General features: G+C 35.0%; 1 protein-coding gene across 3 annotated transcripts in view; it reads left to right on the top strand.

Moving 5' to 3' along the window:
- Nucleotides 1–19,517, top strand: part of LOC109843922 (cation/calcium exchanger 1-like) — a 31,072-nt gene extending 11,555 nt beyond the window's left edge. Inside the window, exons 2-6 of one of the 3 annotated variants that reach the window (XM_020412903.1) lie at nucleotides 4,367–4,562; nucleotides 4,735–4,800; nucleotides 4,875–5,039; nucleotides 5,122–5,295; nucleotides 17,737–19,517. In XM_020412903.1, coding sequence (XP_020268492.1) covers nucleotides 5,279–5,295; nucleotides 17,737–19,261 — 1,542 coding nt within the window. In that variant the 5' untranslated portion in view covers nucleotides 4,367–4,562; nucleotides 4,735–4,800; nucleotides 4,875–5,039; nucleotides 5,122–5,278 and the 3' untranslated portion in view covers nucleotides 19,262–19,517. Of the gene's footprint in view, nucleotides 1–4,366; nucleotides 4,563–4,734; nucleotides 4,801–4,874; nucleotides 5,296–17,736 lie in introns of all 3 variants that reach the window. The other 2 variants (XM_020412902.1, XM_020412901.1) reach the window with 2 other exon arrangements.

Genomic DNA, 22,895 nt, shown 5'->3' with positions numbered 1-22,895 from the left:
TAGTGTTTTCTTTTCTTTAAAAATTTTAGTTTTTTTTTTGATAATTTTGAACCTTTGAGGGTGTGGTTTGCACTTTTTAAAGCTAGATAATGTTTTCAAAAATTTTAAGTTTTAAGTTGGGTACTTGTAATCTCCATGTTTTAGTGTTAGTGGTAAGGTTTTAAATGTTAGAATATTTCTTACAACTCTGACATTTTGTGGGTGTTTTTTGTAAATTCGGTTTCTTTTTACAAAATTCAAAATTTTAGTTTTCTACTGATAATTTTCAAATTTGATATGTATTGGTTATAAGTTTTGAAATTTTAATTTTTTTGATTTTTAATTTTTGAGGAAATTTTTACAATTTTTGTAACTTTGAGTTACTTTTTGCTAATTTTAAATTTTCAAGTGCCTATTGGTAATCTCTTGAATTCATCAAATGTTGTTTTCAAGTTTTGAATTTTTAGAATTTTAGCATGCTTTTTTGTAATTTGAACTTTTGAGGTTGTTTCTACAATTTTTGAAATGTTAAGGGTGTTAATTGTAAATTTTAAATTCTTAGGAGACTATTATTTGTTGTTTTAAGTGTTGAAAAGTCAGTGTGTTTTGTATAATTTTAAACTTTTGAGGGTATTTCGTGCAATTTTTAAATTTTTTTTGGGTTTTTTAGTAATACTTCATGTATTATAATATGTTAGCTACATATGATTTCTTAATATTATTTTTTAAATTGTTGAGCTATAGGTAGTTCATGTGGGATTAGTATAGAATATAATTAGTATTTTGATAGATTAGGAATAAATAAAATATTTAAAATAGTGTTTCATGAATTTTATTAATCTTATTTTTTAAAATTGTTGAGTTATACATAGCTCACGTGGGATTAATATAAGATATAATTTGAATTAGGATAAAATAAGATTTAAATGAAATATTTAAAATAATAAATGATAATATTGACTATGAAAATCTTTTCCCGAACTTGTGCTTTTAAAAGAAGTATGTTTTAATCATAATTTAGTTAAAGACTTATAACAAATTAAATAATTATTTAATAACATAATATTTTTTATTTGTAATTTAGAATAAGTATAATAAATTATATGTTGTTTATAACTATTATAATATCTATATATAGTATAATTAGTACTATTATTCACTATAATGTATTAAATAATAGCGTAATTCTTAGTTAAGTTATAATATAAAAATAATTATATTATTTTACTATACAAATTTATTATATTATTTATTGAATGATAATATACTTTTTAAGAATATTTAATAGTGTGTTATTTTATTTATAATAGTATTATAAGGGTTTGCATAAGATCTCTTCATATTCTACATTTTCTTTTTTTAGGCAGACCATGTTTCATGAGTTTAGATGACAGAGCCTGTGACATGTGAAGATACTTCTATTAGAATATAAACTTATAATCCTTATCTCTCACCATAACTTCAGAGTTTTGGTGCAACGACGCAGACTTTAAGATGGTATCAGAGCAACTTATGTTCGAATCTTTTCGGCCACGAATTTCTAAAGGGGATTTGATAAAAGATACTGCTCTATGAGTCCAGATTTTGGGCTATGAAAGGTCCCTCAACTTGTATGGGCCAATGTTAAGATATGAAATTATAACAGTTAACCCTCACAACAACTCAGAGTTTTTGTGCAGTGGCATGGACTTTAAGTTTAAAATTCCTTCTGTGAATCTGTATTAATATTTGAGTTTTTCCCTCTACAACCACTTTTAAATTGGATCATTATACAAAAATTACCTTTAATTGTTAATTAATGTATAAACCACCTTTGAAGGGTTTGCCATTGTAGTCAACTACCTGAATTCGCTTCTCAGTTAAGTTTTCTCAGTAATTGACCACACCTAACATCCATTGAGGAACTTCTCCCTAATACTTGGTATTTGTTAGCTAATCATTACCACATAACCGAAAAAGTTTAACTGAAAAGTGGATCCAAACAATTGATTGCAACAGTTAATCACTTTAAGGGTGGTCTATGTATTTAGTCAATAAAAGGTGGTTTCCATACGATGACCTTATTTTAAAGAGAGTTTCTAAGAAAAAAACTCTTAATATTTCCATATGTGATCTCTGAAACAGTACAATGTTCACAAATTAAAACACGAATCACATACTTTTCTTTATGGTTTTCTGATTTTTCGAGTCCAGCAAAAGGTTTAGTGCAAACCATGAAGATCTGTTGTGGGTTTTACTAGTATTTCTTGGTTAGTCACTTTTATTTTGTTTACTCTCTATTATTTATGCAAAGCTATAAAAAGGGCAAGTCAAAGAACTGCAGTCGATTTGAGATTTTTTTGAAGTTTAAATATTGATTTCTTGAGGTATTTTTGGTTACGTTCATCTCTTCTTTCTACTTTTGTCTGTCTGCTCTTTTGTCTTGCTATCATATCCACAGAACTCTGTATTCGCTTTATCGAGCCAGCATTTTGAAGTGTGCCGGATATCAGATGGTCATCATTCTTATCGGATTACAAATATTGGGGGAATATTAGGGATATATGGTAAATATCAGAATGCCATAATAGATGTTTGCATATATAGTATAATGCACTAAAACATAATATCAACATACTTAATGAAATCTAAGCATACAAAATGTAAATAATATATGTTTAGGATCACTAATCAACCTTGTAAAATTAACAAAAGTACAAATGAAAGTTGTAACATTTTGTCTGATTTTTTAGGCCAAAATGTCATTTGATATAATGTGAAAATCATGATATCTCGCCTAGAAATTGCCAAATGCGGTATATTGTTTTGTTATAAGCTATATAAATGGATACATTAGCCAACATATCGGCTAATATATAGGCCATATTGGGTATATATCGCCCAAAATAGCCAAAAAGTAGTAAAGAATGTTTAAAGGCCATATCGGTTGCGGCAAGCCTTGTAAGAGGATTTATTGGGTTATATATTGGGTCATGTCGGGGATATTTGAAACAATGGTGATGGTGAAAGGGGAAATGAAATTCTATAAAGGATGGTGACTTTCGCGAACATGGAGGAGTTATTTACTGGCGGGCTCCTAGTAGATGATTATGTATATATGTCTTGAATGTTGTAAATTTCCTATGGAAAATCTTAGCAAGATACCACATGTGTAAATCATGTAAAGCTAGTGATAGCTTCTTAAGTTTGCTTGTTAACTCAAAAATAAATAAAAGATTTAGGTCATAAAAAATCAGCATCATTACCGATTCAATTCAATGAAAAATTTCAGTTCAACAAATCAAGTATTTCATTGTTTTTTTGAAAAGAGAGAAATATCTTCTGATCCAACAGAGGGAAACTCAATTATTTATTTTCTAAAAGAAAAGCAACAAAGCAATTTTGTTGAAAAGTAAACTTCAATAAGCTCCATCTGCTGCTCTCTGTCGCTGTTTCTCTGCTCACCTATTACGATTGCTGCTCACTACTACAAGTGGGTTGCTGTTGAGAGATTAGGGTTCATGCAAGAGAAAGAGACCTAACCTCTCAACTACTTCCCCTCATATTGTCAGACATCTATCTAGAGTTAAAAGCGTATAAAGCAAACAATCCAACAGTAAACAAGAAAAATAATGATTGAATTTAGAACAATTATATAATGGTAATTTTTGCAACTTGCAATATCAGCAGATGTACCGGTTTCATCCAGCCTGTTGCTGCATTGTCTGAATAATGATCACAAGGCATGTGAGATTCTAAAAGGTTGCATTGCCACACCCTTGGTGCAACATTTAACTGAAGGCTCAATGAACTTTAAAGCAATTTCATATTTGAATCTCGATATGGGTGTCATGGACCATGATATCAGGTTTCACGCCTGCTATGATTCTAAAGACGTGTTTTTTTTAAATTACTACTTTTGTCTTTTACTAAGGATGTCCATTATGTTAGTATATCTTAAAAGTTTTATTGTACTCTGATTAAAATGCACATATATAACCAGGGGTGGATTCAAATAGATGGTAAAGGTGCAGTTGCACCCCTACAAAATTTTAAATTGCATAGTCATGTTTACAATCTGCCCCGCCAGCATAAATTTAAAAAATTGCAGCCCAACCTGTCTAAAAATACTGAATAAGTTAGCAACAAATTAACTTAATTAGTCCACTGAAAAGTAAAAGCCTATTTTACTTTTCAACAATCAAAGTCAAATGGACCTGATTACTTGTACCGAGTGCATTCTTATTCTCATTTGATACTATAGTTTTATAATATTTTTTTTTGTGTGAATAGATACTTGTTGACTGTCCCTCCAAACAAAATTTTCTGGATCTGCCACTGTATAGAAACCTTTGAGTTGAAGACTTTTATCAAGCACTTTAATCTGTTGTATCCCTTCCTTGATCAGATGCATTTTAGAGATGCTCACCGGAATAGCAGTACAGCTATATTTTCCCATGATGGAGGACTTGTCATGCTCAGAACAGTAAAGTACCAAGCTCTGGTTAAGTAAGAGGACCTGTGATGGTGTAGACATCCAAGGGCGTTCATTCAGGTTATCTGATGTTATTGATATTCGTGCAATAGACAAGCTTCTAATGGAGGTACTAGATTTTCTGAACAATTTATAGTTTAAGTATGAAGCTTCTGGTTTATGGTTATTCATTTGCATTGTAAACTTTTAACTTACCAGAGTATAGAATCTCAATGTTGTAAGTTCAAATAAAAATATAGTAACTGTGGTATTCCAAATTGGATTTCTGTTTCATTGTGTAGGTTTAGAAGATTTGAGGAGTGAGCACTGATCCTGATCAAATAGAGAGCACAAGATTAGTCATCAGGGTTAGTTACTACAGTATTTTGATGTAAACAACTGGTACTTGATTGCACTGTTGAACTTCAATTTTTTGGAACAGGCTCATGAAAGAGCACTTATGGATGCAGTTGGAAAGGTTCCTGATGGTGGGAGGTTGAAGTGTTAACCTTTTGCATCTCAATTTGGAGCTTTTGGAAGTCCGTGGATATCCCTTTATGAGTCTTTGATTACACCTTTGAATACCGGATGATTCTCCCGATTACAGGTAAAAGAAGCAAATATTCCAATGAAGAGAGTAGTAGGATTATGCAAGAGTTTCAAAATGGTGTTTTCCAGCTGTTTGATAGGATCACTATGAGCACATTGTGGACCATGTAGAGAGAGCAGGAATTATTTTCATCAATCTTCAAGATGATTCTGATCAAGGTTGCTGAATGTATTCAGTACGAGGCACAAGGGCTACTGCAGCCTTCTCTAATTTTCTTAAACTGCATTACATGATGGATGCGGCAGTGGCCTAGGTATGTGCCATTCTATCTTATATCGTACCTGCAGCGCCTAATGCCAATATCTTCCATTTCTTTATATAGACATTGCTTCAAATTTCTTCTTTACAGATTAGTTGTCTATACTCTTTACTTTGAAGTAAATTACTATTAACATTTGATATTCGACTATATAGTTTTATAGAAAGCTCACTTTCACGAGATCCTACTTTGTGATATGAAGTCCATTGAAATATATGTTGTTAATACACGCACGTTAGTTACAAGCTGACAACTCATTTAGTTAAAAGACCTCCAAGAGGAAGAATTTTACGACCCACCCTAATGTGTCCAGTGGCAGTATGGATCTCATCGTTGGAGTTTCTATTTGCTCAACCCACCATTAACCCTTAACGAAATTTGAAGAATATCCAAGTGAAATGCACTTGCTCTAGTATGATGGTTACATATCTTTCTCTCCATATTTACTTGCCTACTCAATTGGCTCAATTATGTTCAACTACTCTTCCCACCAAGAAATTAGACCTGACCCCTTTTTTTCATACTTGCCTAATATTTATCCAAATAATCTTGTCTTTCCTACATCTCAAAAAAAAAATACTGGTTTTATGAAGTTTCTCAAATCCCTGAATACAACATGTACGCTTCCTGTATCAACGAGATCCGAGAGCTTTACGAATCCAGGAGGAGTTCCGCGAGGACTCGTTTGCCGGGGATAGAAGAGTATTTGTCCTGCGAACAAGTGACAACCAAAGCAGAGGAGGTCCAAGAGGAAGCACCAGCCACCTAGTCTTGTGAAGAGAAGGCAGCTGAAGAAGTTTATGAGGAGGCACCAGCCCTTGGGTCTCGTACATTAAGATCATCGGGGAAGAAGACTCTTACTGCTGTGGAGGAGGGTGAATACGAGAGGAGAGCTCACAAGAGAAGACCTGTTGAACCCAAATCTTCCAAGAAGCCAAAGTTGATGAAAGACACGATGAAGTCTGAGCCTTTTGTATCTAAGCCTGCTGTGACCCCAGACAATAAAAACGAGGAACCTTCTACTCCGTTATCTCCTCAGCGGCCTGAGTTTCAATCAAACATCCCTGCTTCGGAAGACTTAGAAGGTGAAGGAGAACCAAGTGTTGGTGGATCAGAGTCTGTTCCCCTGATCCAGCCTATCGCTTCGATTTCTCCAGGCTAAGCGTCAGAAGGAGTTACTCCTGCATTTATTCAGTCAGGTTCTGTAACCTTGCAGGATCTTGCCATGTAGCTGGAGAACGCCATGCAACAAACGATCTCGCTAGTTAGCCTTGGGAAATGTACCTATGCAGACTTTAAGCCCTTCTTCATGAGTGGCTTAACCAACATTAGGCGTTTAGGCGAGAACCGGCGGGCTTCATGTTGCTTGGTGAGCCTTCTTGAGTTCGAGTTATATTTGACGCGTTTGAAAAACTTGACTCATGCTAACTTGGATTTTCCAAAAAACAGAGCGAGTTTTTGCTCTTCTTCGAACTGCAAAAGCACATGAGCAAGAAGCTCTTCGCTAGAATTTATCTGAGAAAGAAGCACGTATCACGAGTTTACAGAAGCAACATGACCAAATACAGGCTGCCTTGACTGCCTCTGCCGCCACCATTGCTCGGTTGAAGGCTCAGCTTGCTGAGGAGTTGACTATGCAAGGACTCCATCTTAAGATTGCTGAAATTCGCGATACTCAGGCAGGAGAAACGCAAGCTCTTGATGTAATGCGGAAAGAGGCTGCTACTATTGCGCCCATTGAAGCTGAGTTTAGGATGGAGGTTGCGGAACAAGTTCTAGTAGCCCATGTAAAGAAGCTTTCAGATGTTAAGGCCAAGCTCGCGTCCGTTAACCTATTAGGCTCCGACGCTTGAATCTTATATTGCTCTTAGCTGGGGATAAATTTTTGTATCATTTTCATATCAAGTGTTATCTCTTTGTATCAAATTGCCAACATCGAATGAGAATGATATCATTTTGTTTTTTCATTATCTTTTCTCGTGTTGTGTTTTAACTTAGAACAATGAAAATATTGAAAATGCCATAGGTGTAATGTTAACTTCGCATAAATAAAAAATTTTCTTTATTATTGCTAGAATAATTCTAAAAAATTTCAATCGTTAGAGGTGTAGTCTTAACTTGACGATATATAAGAATGATTTATTATTCCCCATTCAATTAATTCTGAGTAACCAACCCCCAATCTAAGTAAAGTTGATTTATTATCTTAGACTTGACTGAGGATTAGCAGAAATGGGGCTTCATGGTCTATGAGTAATATTTCTTGAGAAATTTCTCGTTAATAGGTATTATGAGCCTGTCGTCTTTCTGATTGATGAAACGATAAACTCCATTCGAATAGATTGATTCTATTACGAAGGGTCTCTCCCATTTGGAATTGAATTTTCCTTTGGTCTTGTGTGTCATCACATGGGTCGTCTGACTACTAAGACCAAATTGTCTTTCTTGAAGATCTGTTCTTTGACCTTCCTATGAAAGGTTTTGGATATTCGAGCTTGATACAACTCTATCTGTTACTGAGGCTGAAGTCGCCTGTCGTCTAGTACTTCCATTTCTTAAAGGTGTAGTCGATGTTGCTCTTCATCTGTCATCCCGGTTGCAAGGACAACTCTCAGGGATGAGATCTGGATTTCTAAAGGTAATAAAGCTTCACAGCCATATACCCAGGGACAAATTCTTCATAAGCTATTAATCATCATTATTAAAATTTATAGTGCCAAAATGAGTTTATTCTAAAACTATTTTTATTAAATTGTCAATTAATAGCAAACAAGTAAATTGGGAATATTATGACCACTTTTTCATCCTCTTTAACCAAACTTTATCATTGATTTAATATTAAATTGTGGTACTTTATTCTCAAGTAAACTATACGGCACTATAAAAAACTTGCATATAATCAATAAGTATTATTCTTTTATAAACAAGTAAAACAATAAGTAGATTCATGCACTAAATATGGTCCATTAAATTAACCAATATGATACATATTCAAATATATTTCTTTTAGAAAAAAATAGGGCCTAAAAGACCCCCGTCAACAACCATACTACCATTCCCAACTTACAAAATAGCTTTCATCCCCAGCAAAAAGATGAAAACACTACAAGTATTTTTACAGATTTAGCCATGATTACACACAAGAAAAATAGAGACATAACATATTCAAATATACTTACCGAAAAAGTAAAACAATAAGTAGATTCATGCAATAAATAGTCCATTAAATTAACCAACACTATACTAATTCAAATATACTTCTAAAAAGTAGATTCATGCAATAAATAGTCCATTAAATTAACCAACACTATACTAATTCAAATATACTTCTAAATAAAGTGGCTCTAAAAGACCCTAGCCGATAGCCGTACTATCATTCTAAACTTACAGAGTAGCTTTCATCCCCAACAAAAAGATGAAAGCACTATACGTATTTTTACATATTTAGTCATGATTACATGAAACCACACACAAAAGAAAAATAGCAACAAAACATATTTAAATATACCTACAAAATATATAGTCTCAACTCGAGTTATGCCTATATGAATCACCATCTCGACACCAACTAATTAACTTAACATGTCCACAAGGATAGGCCAGACTGAATCCTTACAAGCTACATCATTTTTCACATTTCAGGACTTAATCTTCTAACAACCAAAATTACAAATAGTGAATTCAAATATAAAAAAGTTCTAAAAAAAGATTAAGAATTTCTTAAAAAGATTAAAGATTAAAAAAAACCTAATTATGCAGAAGTATTCCTAGTATGATAGGACATGTAAATTCATTGTCCATATACTTATAAACTGAGAATAATATTTGGTATAGTGTGAAAATTTAAATAACTAAATATGACATGTGCAAATTAATTAATAAATTATACACAAATTATATCTAGTCTGGTTGTTTGCAAATAATACTATCCCATAAAAAACTTAAAAGCATTCAGCAAAATTTGGCGGGTTCTAAAATATCTTGGCATCTTGCTGCATCTTCATGTAGTTCTGAATTGGGAAACCGAGAGAGCATAAAATCTCACTTGGTTTCCATCTCCAAAAAAATAAGAAAAAGTTAAAACTTACTATTAAACTGGCACAAAAGAATATAATAGATTGAGCTTGATACAGATCAATGTGCTGTTGAAGAAATATTTGAGGTGTTGGTATTTGAAAGTAGGAGCTTTTTAGAGTAGAAGGATTCCTAGTATGATAGGACATGTAAATTCATTGTCCATATACTTATAAACTGAGAATAATATTTGGTATAGTGTGAAAATTTAAATAACTAAATATGACATGTGCAAATTAATTAATAAATTATACACAAATTATATCTAGTCTGGTTGTTTGCAAATAATACTATCCCATAAAAAACTTAAAAGCATTCAGCAAAATTTGGCGGGTTCTAAAATATCTTGGCATCTTGCTGCATCTTCATGTAGTTCTGAATTGGGAAACCGAGAGAGCATAAAATCTCACTTGGTTTCCATCTCCAAAAAAATAAGAAAAAGTTAAAACTTACTATTAAACTGGCACAAAAGAATATAATAGATTGAGCTTGATACAGATCAATGTGCTGTTGAAGAAATATTTGAGGTGTTGGTATTTGAAAGTAGGAGCTTTTTAGAGTCAATTTCGGGTGGATATGGAGATGAGAGATGTATTTGGATTTTTTTAAACGAAGAAGCAAGGAGATTGAGTGCTGAAAGAGAAGAGAAAGAGATTTTGAATTTTTAGTGAAGATATGTTGTTATTATGACAAAAGAGGAAATGTGAAGATGAACTGGTAAATGTTACAAAATAATGAGTTGTTAACCTCATTAATTTAATTTAAGTTAATTTAATTAGAATTAGAATATATAATATAAATAAGATTTAGGGGTAAAATTGTCCATAGAAAGTTTTACCCATACTCCCTCTTTTAAAGGGAGTATGATAAAATAAGAAAATAAAATCTATGCTAATAAGCATTAAAGAACAAGAAGTAAATATAAACTACAAATAATAAAAGAAATAAATAGAAAATTGAAGCAATAAAGAGCAAGTAAATAAAATTTACTCTATAAAGCATGAAAAAAAAATTATACTACAAGTATGAAATAAATCTAATTTACCAAACATGAAATAAAAATAAGAAATAAAATACTAAAATAAGTAATTCTAAAATAAAAAAATAAAGGAGGAAATAAAAACTTATATTGCAAAGGCCTGGCCTCTTAAATGCAAAGCTTTATCTTCATCATCAAAGAAGAAGAAAAGAAAATTTGCAAGGTGGAAATTTTTTTATTTATTGCAAACAAAAAGTTTATAATTTTTGGAAGTCTTCTCAATTAAGAGTAACTCTACTCTCCAAAATGGAGTTTTTTAATAAATTTTTTCATACAACAATCCTCTCACGCTATCCCTATTTATACCTTATTGCAATCAACAATAACTCGTGTATCATTCTTGAACCCTAAGAAAATCAAAATTAACCATTGATTTAATTCTGTTACAATCTAATTGATGGGCTAATCGCATCGATGAGTTATCGATTAATTTGTAATATAATTGTAACAAACTTTGTTGATTTTGTTGGCTCAGCATTCATGGGCTTTTGTGCTTCTTGGCTCGATCTTGGGCTTCAATAAAAGATTAAAAATTGAGGGAGTTTAGTTCTTTTGGGCTCTTATTCATTAATTCTCCAAAACCTGCAAATTAAGATAATAACTCATTATTAGTCGATATATTTATTTAAATAAAATAGATAGTGAGGGCATAAACGTATAATGAAATGTAATGATCACATATGTAGTTGTAAACGGGTGATGGTGTGTTCCTCCATATAGTTAGTGTCATTGACGTGGCGCATCCATTCCCATATAATACAGATCATAAACATACTTGGATCATAAGTAATTATTAAGATGTGTGTCAAGTCAATGACACCCTATTTAGTCACGCACGCGTGTATTTGTGTACATATTATTATACTTATAAAGCCACAACCTTATATCAAATGTCTTGTTCCTGGAGCTGGAAGTGCCATATACTTTTTCTGGTAGCAAATTTATTTAGAAAGTCATATGAAAACTTATCGTTTAGTCCGGGTAGCATTTGTTCGAAGCATGTAAGTGATGGATATTAAGAAAAAAATATTTGTGCATGAACAACAAAACTGAGGGGATTTCGATACGCAGGAGTTGATTCTTATGTTTTTTGGGTGCTCGAAAGGTAGTACACGGGTCTGATTTTCAGATTGTACTTGGATTAGTCAGAAAATAAAGGAAAGTTCTACAGTGACAAAGTGATACTTAGCTGGAATGTGATACGAACTCTCACAAACTCACACAACTAACTAAGAAAAGAGGGGAAATAAATCACTAAGATTATTTTTCTTTGATTCAAATGATTTAACTAAACTTGCTTCAATACATAGATATTCATACAAAAGATGACTCTAGACTCAAGGCATTAAACATAAATGACTCTTGAGAGTTGATACATGCAAACTATCAATAACTAAGTTCATGAATGCAAAATTTTGGGAAATTGATCAGTCTCAAATATAAATGCTGATAACTTTCTCTAGAAAACTCCAAATACTAAGCGGGTTGATTCATTGGAAACTAGACAGAGCGAACTTTCCAATGCGTGTAGCCTCAAGCATGTGCCATGACCATTGGTGCAATGATGGCCAGTTGGTTGCTATAACTCCTAGAAGCTTGTGGGGGTGGTCAGCAATGGGGCTAATCGTGAAGGTGGTTTATGTGAAACAGAAGAGATGTTGAGTGAACTAAAGAGAGGAGTAGAGTGAGAAATCTGATTTTTCCGGACCAGTGGTAAGTTTATCCTTGATGGAGGAGCAACTGTTATCTGATCACAATGAAACTTCAGAGTGTTCTTCCTCAGGTACGGATGCTCACATCCAACGGTTAGAGCATCAATCTGGGTCCTTCATAGTTCTTAGCTATTCACCTAATCCAATGTGTGTTGAGGATGAAATTCGAGGAGACCATTGAACTGTTATACTCCAAAGGGGATGAATGAGGACTCGTTGAAAAACTTTGCATGTCAACCATTTAGAAATTGGATCTCTAGAGAAAGTTATTAGAGTTTAATTGGAGACTGTTCACTTTACTCCAAATTTTGCGTTCATCGACTTAGATATTATTATATGCATGTATAAGATCTTAAGAGTATTGTTGGTAGTTTAAGATACTTGATTTTCTGGACATCGTATCTGAGCTTGGACTGGTGAGCCACTTCATGGAGAATCCTACTGAATCACACATATTGGCAGCCTGGAGGATTCATTGTTACCTCAAAGGTATTCTAGACTATGAGATTTTTTTAATAAAACTCATTGTCCAATGATTTCATGTTTATGGATTATTGTGAAAGTGATTTTGTGGGAGATGTTTATAGAAAGAATACTATTGGCTTTGTATCTTTATGGTAAATAATGCAATTCCATGGAGTTCAAAGAATCAACTCATAGTCATACTCTCTACCTGCAAGTCCGAGTATGTTGCTACCACCTCTTGTGCTTGCCGTGCTATATTAGGAATATTGCTGAAGAAACTTCATTAGGAACAAGGCGATGCTACGAAGATCATGAATGGCGAAAAGTCGGCTCAAGCTTTAGCAAAGAATTCAATTTTTCATGATCAAATTAAAGGATATTGACAAAAGATATCATTTTATTTGGGAGTGCATTAGGAGAGGGAAATTGAGTTGAAATATGTGAAGTCTGTGGATCAAGTTGCTGACATTTTTATAAAGCCTTTGAAATATGATAGGTTTCATAGTTTCAGATTGAGTCTAGAAGGTTTCATAGTTTCAGATTGAGTCTAGAAAGGTTCAAGTTTACGAGGGTCTTGAATATAAACAAAGTTACTGACTGCGCATTTACATCAAATTTAAGGAGACATTTGATCTGATTATACCTTACCAAATAGGATGAACGAGGACTCATCGTAAAGCTCCGTCTGTCTAGTTTCTAATGATTCAAAGAATTTGGAATATGGAACTTTCTGGAGAAAGTTATTAACATTTAAGTGGAGAATATTCACTTTACCCAAAATTCTGCCTTAATGGACTTAGTTATTCATAGATGCATGTATCAGATCTCAAGAATCTTCTATCTTTAATGTTTTGAATCAAGATTCGTCTTTTAGTTGTATAAGTATCTATACGTCGCATCTAGTTTAGTCAAGTCATTCAAACCAAAGAAAAATCATCTTCGTGACTTCCTCTCCCCTCCTTTCTTGTTTGTTTGAGTTTGTGAGAGTGCCCATTACCTTCAAACATGATGTAAAACAATCAGAAGGCAGAAGGTAACGTTCTTGCTATTTTCCTTCTATGGTGGAAGCACAATTTCTAGGCAAAATAACTCCATAATGTGGCTCTACAGTAATCAGTGTATAACCACTTATAAACAAAGTTGTGAGGTTTAGATTAGCATACTGTCCTGGTGCTTGGTTCTCTTTGCTTCATATTTAATGATATTCTTGATAAGGTTAGCCTGTCAGGTAAGAGCCAGTGGTTCCTTGTGGGCAATCACATAAGCTTTTCCCACCTATGCCAATATTCGTTGCTTGTGATATGTGGAAAGAATTGTTAAGTGCAGCGACTACAAGTGAACTGTCTTTGGAGGCAATTTCAAACAGTTTCTTTTTTTGGTTAATGAAAAATTTTACTTCGTTTCCCATATTTGAAGTTTTATGTACATCAAGACTCAGGTAGATCGAGGGAACAAAATACATCACACATTACAAAAGATAATAAAAGAAGTTCTCACAATCTGTTCACCCGGTCTTTATATGCATCTTCTATCTGCTGTTCGCAATAATCGAAAGGAAAGTTTTAATCACTCTGATTAGCACCTCACAGCTTCTAGCCTTCTGCATAATAAACAGCAGCTGATATCAGCATCCTTTACAGTTTTTGCTTTAATCCATTTCCCTTCAAGTTCCTAGAATACCAGTTAATAAGCAATCCACAATTGCAAGTTTTCCAATCAAAACCAACCCAATCCATAAGAGCATTCCAAAGTTCCATAGAATATGTACATGAGAAGAAGAGATGTGCGTGGCTTTCATCATTGTTATGTGAGCAAAGAACACTTTAAGGTGAAGAAATTATTTTTATATGGCACAGCTGATCCCTAGTAAGTATCTTTGACTGTACGGGTAGCCATAAGATAAAAGAGTGTCTATGGATATTAAATAACCTCGAAACAGTTCTAACTTCTAAACAATGAAGGAGAGGTCAAAACAGGGGTATATGCAGAGTATAATATTGATAGAATAAGTTTTCCATTGATACTACAATCCTGAACACTAGAGACGAGAGAGTTGATACCTCCAAAATGATTTACAGAATGATCCCTCATCTTGAGCAATTGTTTCCACATCCATAAGTTGCCAACTTTTGCTTGAATGTTGCAGATTGAGCTAAGTTTTAAGTAGTTGTATCCATCTAATTGAAAGCAAGTCCTTTTTTAAATAAATTAACTAAAGTAATTTGACAGCAGATATGGCATTCCAAACTCTTGCTGAGAAATTTGAAACAGTTTCTATTCATCACCTTGTGGTGTTTGTGTCAAAGTACTGTCATAATTTGCATTTGTGATGCCATTACGATCTATTGTGCATTAGCATGGTATGCGCTACTATTTATAGCAATAACATAATTTTTTTTGTAGTGGGTATGGGGTTTAGCATGGTGTGGACTAACATTTAGAGCAATAACATGATCTTTTTGTAGAGTGGGTTTGGTAGAGATATAGATGCATGTTCTGCAATTTATATGAAAATAGTGATAATGACTTTTTAGTCTTTGTGAAAACCTAGGTCTTCTGAATCAAAAGAGGTAGATAATGGGGATGCAAGTTAGACTTTGACTGATGGAACAGAATTTCATAACCAGAGATAACATGGGAAGTTCACGCCTTGGTCATTCCGTCTCATCTTCATTAATTTTTTTGCTCTTATTGATTGTGAGGGGCGCCTTGGGGAGCTATTATTTTCATATAAATTAACTGTTCTTTGCCAAACAACGTTCTTTATAATTTGCAACTCTATGATATAACCAAAAAATGCCAAAAAAAAAAAAATCTACACAGGTTATGGTATAACTAACAATGCCAAACTCAATTATATGAAATCTATTTGAAACTCTTCTTCAATTATGGTATATCAGTCTTTTCCATCAAACCAACCCTCTCATTTCTCTATGGAAGTGCTGGGACACAAAAAAAAGAGAGAAGATTTGACATTAACAAGGAAATTAATGAATGAACTAACTATAGTGAATTAAATTTTAGTCTCTCACGAGTATAGGATTGGACAGAGACCTGTAACCAGTCACAACCAACATCTCTAAATATTTCTTGCTATTCTGGTCATCTTAGGTCTTCTCCCTTTTACCATTCTCTAGTGCTCAGTTCAGATTCTTTGCATCTCTGGACAACTAAAGCCATATACTATCACATATCCCTCCCCTAATATTGGGCTTTCCTTTTGCACCCCAAAAGGATGCACAAACTAGCCTCCATTCCTAGGTAAATTCCATGCTTCTCTGACAGTACAGCAGATACACTGAGTGCTACATCTCCCCTCTCTCTAGAAAAGCACGTCTCCCTTCTCTCTAGAAAGCACATTTTCCTTTTGCACCCCAAAGGGATGCACAAACTACTCTTCATTCCTAGTCAAATTCCATGCTTCTCTGACGGTAGAACAGATCCACTGAGTGATACATCTCCCCTCTCTCTAGAAAGCACATTTTCCTCTTGCGCACCATAGTGGACATAATCTTGTGCAGAGCTATTGAATAGCTTTGTAACAGAAGAAAGAAACAGGCAGAGAGAGAGAGAGAAAGAGAGTCATGAATGTATTTATGGAACTGTGATGGGTTTGCTTTTGCTGATGTCTTTCTATGTTTCACTTTGAATGCCAACAGTGAACGGAGCTAAATAAGAGTGACCCCACATTGTAGAAGAGACCAATGGTAGTTATGGATGGTTCTGAGATTCTGAGAGAAGAATTGCATTAAGTAACAGCTCCCAGGACTCTCTCTTGGAGAGGCCAAGTGGCATGCAAAATTGATAATAAGATTAACGTGGTGCATCTGTTTACAAATCTGTCAGCAATTTGCAATATCCTTTTCCCCCCTTTTAGGATATGGGTATATTCTAGCAAAAGACTTCTGCCGCTGATTATAGTGATAAACCCAATATAGTGGTATCTAGCTTTGGGTTGTGTTTTACCTGCTATGTACGGTTAAATCTCTGCATTTCTCCAATTGCAATTAACATCATATTCCACAATATAGTTTTTCACTTATATTGGATGATGTTCGGTTATTTTTTAATCTTCGGAAGCAATGATTTCCATTGATATATTTTCCTCAGCATATCAATACTTTAAACAAGACATTATTTTCTGTGACTTTGCCTAGTAGTCTGCATGTGTTCATGAATGAAAATATCATATAATTAGGAATCAGAAAGTGGCACCTGTTAAGTCTTTCATCCTGGACTCATATTTCTTCATATCCTATGTCTTGAGTACTGGTGTATTAATTATAATTGCTACCCTAAGTAATAGACTGACCAGTTGTATTGTGCATGGCTTCCCTTCAATGCATCTTGGTTAATCAGTCTCCTTCACACAAACATGCGCGTGCGCGCGCACACAATCTATCGGAAAGTATCCAATTATGATAGTTAATCGTCATATTCGATATTATAAGCCTTATTTTGATGAAATTTTGATTTATTGTCCACTTAGTCTTGGCAATTGTTTTGTTCTTGATCTTTTATCCGCCACATCTTGATGCAATATATCTATATATGCCATATACACAGGTTTGATCCCCAAAGTTATCACAAATATTTGGGTGTAGCTTTTGAGGTATTTGATTCCTTCTGGAGTCAGTAATTATTCGCTGATGCAAGCTCCTAAGTCTCTGTTGATGTATTTATGCTCGACTGAAAATCCCTTTATTATTCAAATCTCCTAATGAAAAATGAATTAAAAGACATGATGATTACGGATATATGCCTTTTTGGCAGGTAATGTGTGCTTTAGCCATTTTTCTCTTTATCATCTCTCTAGGTAGATACCACAGAAAGCTGACAACAATGAGGAAGTAGGCCTCCTTTGACCCATCTCGAGCATTTTTAACCTTGTTTTTTTTCTAGCTTGTGTACCAAACTTATCCTATTGTCAGGTTTGGCCCCCCCACCCCCTCTAAAACCTTAGATTTCTGCCGCTAGGAGTAAGAATATTCCCAGATTTCATCCTTAATTTCTCATGGCAAGTTCTCCCTCTGTCTTCCTTAATACATCATTCCTTCTATTACTTCTCTACTACTACGCAATTTGGTTCCATACATCTCATCCTCTTCGAAAACCCACAAATTCTAATGCCATTTATTTATCTAGTGATGCCAATGATGGCTGCAGCGGCCTCCATAAGCTTAAAAGCCATGAAGCAAAGTGCAGTTACCTGATTTCTAATTCACAATGCAGCCCTGAAGGATACATAGACTATCTTCACCTCTTCTACTGCATCTGTGGCGGATCTCCCGTCTTTGGTTACAGCATCCTGGTTCTCTGGCTCATACTGCTATTCTATTTATTGGGCAATACGACTGCTTGCTATTTTTGCTCGAATTTGGAGGCCTTATCGAAGCTCTTGAAGCTCTCACCTGCAATTGCTGGAGTAACCCTTCTTTCTCTAGGCAATGGAGCACCCGATGTCTTCTCAAGCATCGTCTCCTTCATGGGAGCGGAGTCTACAAACCTTGTAGGACTCAATTGTGTCTTAGGTGGGGCTTTCTTTGTTTCAAGTGTAGTAGTAGGAATTATTAGCATTTGCACCACTCTAAGGGAAATTACAATTGATAAGGCCTGCTTTATTCGGGATGCTTGCTTCCTTCTCTTTGTTCTTTTGATCCTACTAGCAATCTTAGTGTATGGGAAGATCAATCTGTGGAGTGCCATGGCCTTTTCTTCGCTATACTTAGTTTACGTCTTCCTTGTGTCTGTGACCCATATCTTCAGTAAAGAGGAAGAACCGATATCATATTTCGATTCCGACCCTATTTTACCAACCAAGGGAGAACTGTATGCCCCTCTCGTGAGTTACAAAGTTGAACAAAAACCGAACAAACTCTTCTGCTACTTCAGCAGAATTCTCTGCTTTCTGGAGCTTCCTCTGTACCTACCAAGGAGATTAACAATACCAGACATCAATGAAGAGAGATGGTCCAAGCCCTTTGCAGTCATCTCTGTAACTCTCTCTCCCATGCTTTTGGCAGCTCTTTGTGCCTCAAACAGGGAGGAATTAGGCTCTAAGCAGAGTTTGCTAGTCTCTCTCTCCGGTGTCATAATAGGAGTTACCTTTGGAGTTACTGCAATTGTGAAGACTGACAAAGAGAGGCCACCAACAAGGATTCAGTTCCCATGGCTTGCTGGTGGATTCTTGATGAGCGTCACTTGGACCTACATTCTAGCTGAGGAGTTGGTCTCTCTCTTGGTCTCGTTTGGAGTTATCTTAAGCATTAGCCCTTCGATTTTAGGACTCACCGTCTTAGCATGGGGTAACTCTTTGAGTGATCTCATAGCAAACGTTTCAGTTGCTGTTAATGGTGGCTCAAGTGGCGTCCAGGTTGCGATATCCGCGTGTTATGGTGGGCCCATCTTCAACACTTTGTCTGGCTTGGGAATCTCCTTTGTGCTCTTCTCTTGGGCTGGGTACCCTAGTCCTAGGGTTATTCCCAAGGATACTACGCTTTTTCAGACAATTGGGTTTCTCATCGCCGGCTTGCTTTGGGCTCTCGTGGTTCTTCCGAGGAGGGGGATGAAGCTTGATAGGGTTTTGGGTGCTGGACTCATTTGTGTCTACTTGTGTTTTTTGTCTGTGAGCATCGGACAGTCTCTTGGGTTGACCCAGCACCCTGGTTAGGCTTGCAAATCATGTTGTTAATTAGGTGTAAAGTGTAAATGTAAATTTGGGTGTTAAGAGTTATTTGCAGCCAGCAGAAATTGGGCAACGTAGTCTTGTGGGCTATATCATCATTCGGGGTTGGACACAATTTGGCTGGTCTTATTTGCCAACTAAGATTTCGGTTGGTACTGATCTCCGTGGCAGAACATATGAATCTTTGTATCTCACATGTGGCTTTATTTAGGATCACATAATTTCCCAACTTGTTGTGCAATGATTTGTGAAGGGGTGTGGGCCTAAGGGTCCCCTTGCATATATTCCCCATGCCAAATAGTGACATTATAGGTAGGACCGTGACGGGTCACACACGAGTCAATATGAAATGTGACCGCCTAAGATGAATCTCAGATGAGAATGGTTTCACGAATTATACCTGCCTTCGTCATAATTTGAGCCCTGACTAGGAAATGCCAATCTTGGTGCAATCCGATTGGTAGATAAAAACTCAGACATGAAGTTATCCAATACATGTCAAAATAATCATAATAATAATAACAATAATAATAAAGTAAATAAATAATAAAATAAATAAATAAAATTGGAGAGTGTGATTCAGTAATAAATGAGCCGTGAGCATTAAGAAATTTGATTCGACTGAAAAAAACAAACTTTTTAAAAATAAAACAATCGATATATAAGTAATAATTAAATAGAGTAAAAGCAATTAATCAATTCAAGTAATAGTTACGTAGAACAATCAGATTTGATCGAAAGATGTTACCTAACTATGAAATGATGGTTAGATTCTCTGAGCGGTTGTGCAGAGAGCATTCCCTTTCAGCAAGAACAAAACCTGTAAAAAAAAAATTGATTAAAAACAGTGAAAATACAAATTTGCCGCGCTTTGACGGGGACCAGCAACGTACAGATTTTGCCGCGCTTGATTGTCGGATTATCGAAAGGAGGGAGAAGAATGTGGTGCGCTGTCAGACGTGACCCTGATTATGATGGAGGTGATGAAAGGTCGTCATCAAGGACGCTACTTGTCGGGAAAAATTGGTTGAGACTCTCGAAGATGTTAAATCTCCGGAGAAAAGGTCGTCAGTCGAAATCTTGTGTTTTCAATCTCTTTCCACAACTTTTGTAAAGCAGAAATCAAAATCTTGTTGTTGAGGGGAGGCTTTACCGTGGCGCAGCTACATCGACGCTTTGAGGCTTCATATAATGAACGTACGGAGGATGATTTAGTGCCCGGGGAAGGCTTATCTGTATCAGCAATGACCGTTCTCGACGGAGACTGAAGATTAAAGGTTGTGGTTCTACTGCGTTAACTCTCTGGGAGAGAAACAAGTGTATCCTGTTTGATCTCTTTCTGATAGCTGGTCCTGTTACGCGTCACCTTGTCTCATAATTGGTTCCGTGAACGCTTATGCTTTTCGGCTTCAATTTCATGCAACTAAGGGTCCATTTGGTTGGTTTCCCATCTGTGGCAGCTTTCGAGCTCTTTCTCACCCAAAAACAGAGAACCAAACGGACCCTAAGCAAGAGTTAATTTTATATGCACTGCTTGTTTAGAATCATATTAGGCCCTAAGAAAAGCTTATTTGTTTAAGCAAAAAAAAAAAAAAAGACGATTATTCGCAATTGAAGACCATGTCTAAAGAGAGTGATTCTTTTCTGTCTTCAGCCAAATAATTCGATATGTCAAGCAATCATGCAACTCTCTAGAGATAAAACTATTGGAAATTCTGGTGTTAAATATCTTCCAAATCTTATCTAAGCAAATCCGGGAGAGGTTTTACTACTGAGCCACAGCAATGTTCATGACGATCACAGGCTGCAAATATTTCAGGTGTGACTAGTTTTTTTTTATGCTACCGATGGAGAATGACTTGCGCGGAGTGAGAGCTTATCAATATCAAGAAGAATGGCTTTTTGATATATATAAAAAAAGAATGACTGTTCGATTGAAAATGAAGTAAAAAAAAAAAAAACTGTGCGACTCATTTCATCTCCAGTCCACAAAATTCAATATCTCGACAATTCAAGTTTATCTTAAAAAAAGGAAAAAGGAAAAAGAAAAAAGAAGAAAGAAAAAAGAAAAAAGAAGAAAGAAAAAAGAAAAAAAAAAAACAACAGAAAGTTCACCTAGATATGTAGAGATAAAATGATAACTTTTCCATCCGACCCCTTCCAAAATTTTTCTAACCCAAAATCAACCAACAAATATTTCATGCATTGCAAGAGGTATTGCTATAGTGTGACCCGAAGGCCTTGACATTCTAAGGCTACAAATTTGAATAAAATTATTTTATTATTGTTGTTGTCGTCGTCATCGTTGATATTATTATTATTATTTCTTCCTTGATATGGATAAGGAATGCCAAGTGTCAAATAAATGCTTATTTGTATATATCAACAAAGAATAACCGTACATTCTCCTTTGACAATTGAAGTCTAGATTAATGCGAGTGTTGCGACTCATTTTCATAAACAGAGCAAACAATTTGACAGCATAAGTACCCATGTGATCTACAGTCACCTCGGACCACAAACCCTAATAATTATTGGCTTGGATACAGGCTTCCTCACTAAGGGACAACTCAATAGCGAGTTAGCAAGCAAGCAAAAGCCCTAGGAGATGCACAAATTGTCAAGGGGGGTCCTTTAGCAATGACAAATGCCTTGAAAGAGCCTAGACACTTACAGTCCTCTTCAATGTGTACGTGACATCAAATTTGACTCTAACCTAAGTGTTTAGTCTAACAAATGCGTGGAGATGCGCTATCAAAAGTTTTAATGGTTGCTTGAGAGGTTGAGGTCTTGGTTTAACGGGGCATAACGACAGTTTAGTTATAGATAAAAGACACAGATCATCTCTACCACTAGAAAGCAATGAATATAATATTGTTTTAGATCATAATGACCTGATTTAGATTTCTCCAATTAGATGATAATTGGAGAATATTCAATTCATTAAATCAGGTTTATGTAACGGCACATAGGATATCCATGGTTAGGATAGTGCTTTTGCAATAACATGATTGATTTTGTGAATTAATTTTATTTAGGATAAAATCAAATAATCCTAAAACCTAATTAAAAATCTAAAAAAATTTATATTCTAATTTCTCCAATTAGAGCAATCTTCTTCTAGTTAATAAGTTAGGCTAGGCATATGGTTTTGACTTTCCTATATACAATCTTCTATTAGTATAGGAAAACTGAGGAGAAAAAAAGGAGGGACCCGCTATTCTTGTAATCTAAGTCGACACACAATGTAAACTAGATTTAAGAACAGTGTGCAATAGGAGAGGGTTTTGCAGTCTTTGTCAATGCAAAAGATTGCAAGATTGAGAGATGTTTCACAGTCTTTGCACTGATAAAAAATTACAAGATTGAGAGAGGTTTCATGGGTCATTGTCCATACAAAAGATTGTAAAAAGAAAGCTTAGAGGGCTTTAAAGAGAATACGAGATGTTGATTATAATTGAGGTTGAGAGATTGAGTGACGAGAGTTGAGTGGTTTCTCTCATAGTTCTCCTGATACATAGTGGACTTCTCATATTGTGCCTGTAGATGTAGATTAAGTTTGTCAACCGAATCATGTTAGATTTTGATGCTCTTCTTCTTAATTGTGAGTGTTTTCTAT

Source organism: Asparagus officinalis, chromosome 5, assembly GCF_001876935.1.
Source record: "Asparagus officinalis chromosome 5, Aspof.V1, whole genome shotgun sequence".
NCBI lineage: Eukaryota > Viridiplantae > Streptophyta > Magnoliopsida > Asparagales > Asparagaceae > Asparagus > Asparagus officinalis.
This window is presented reverse-complemented; position numbering and strand designations above follow the sequence as displayed.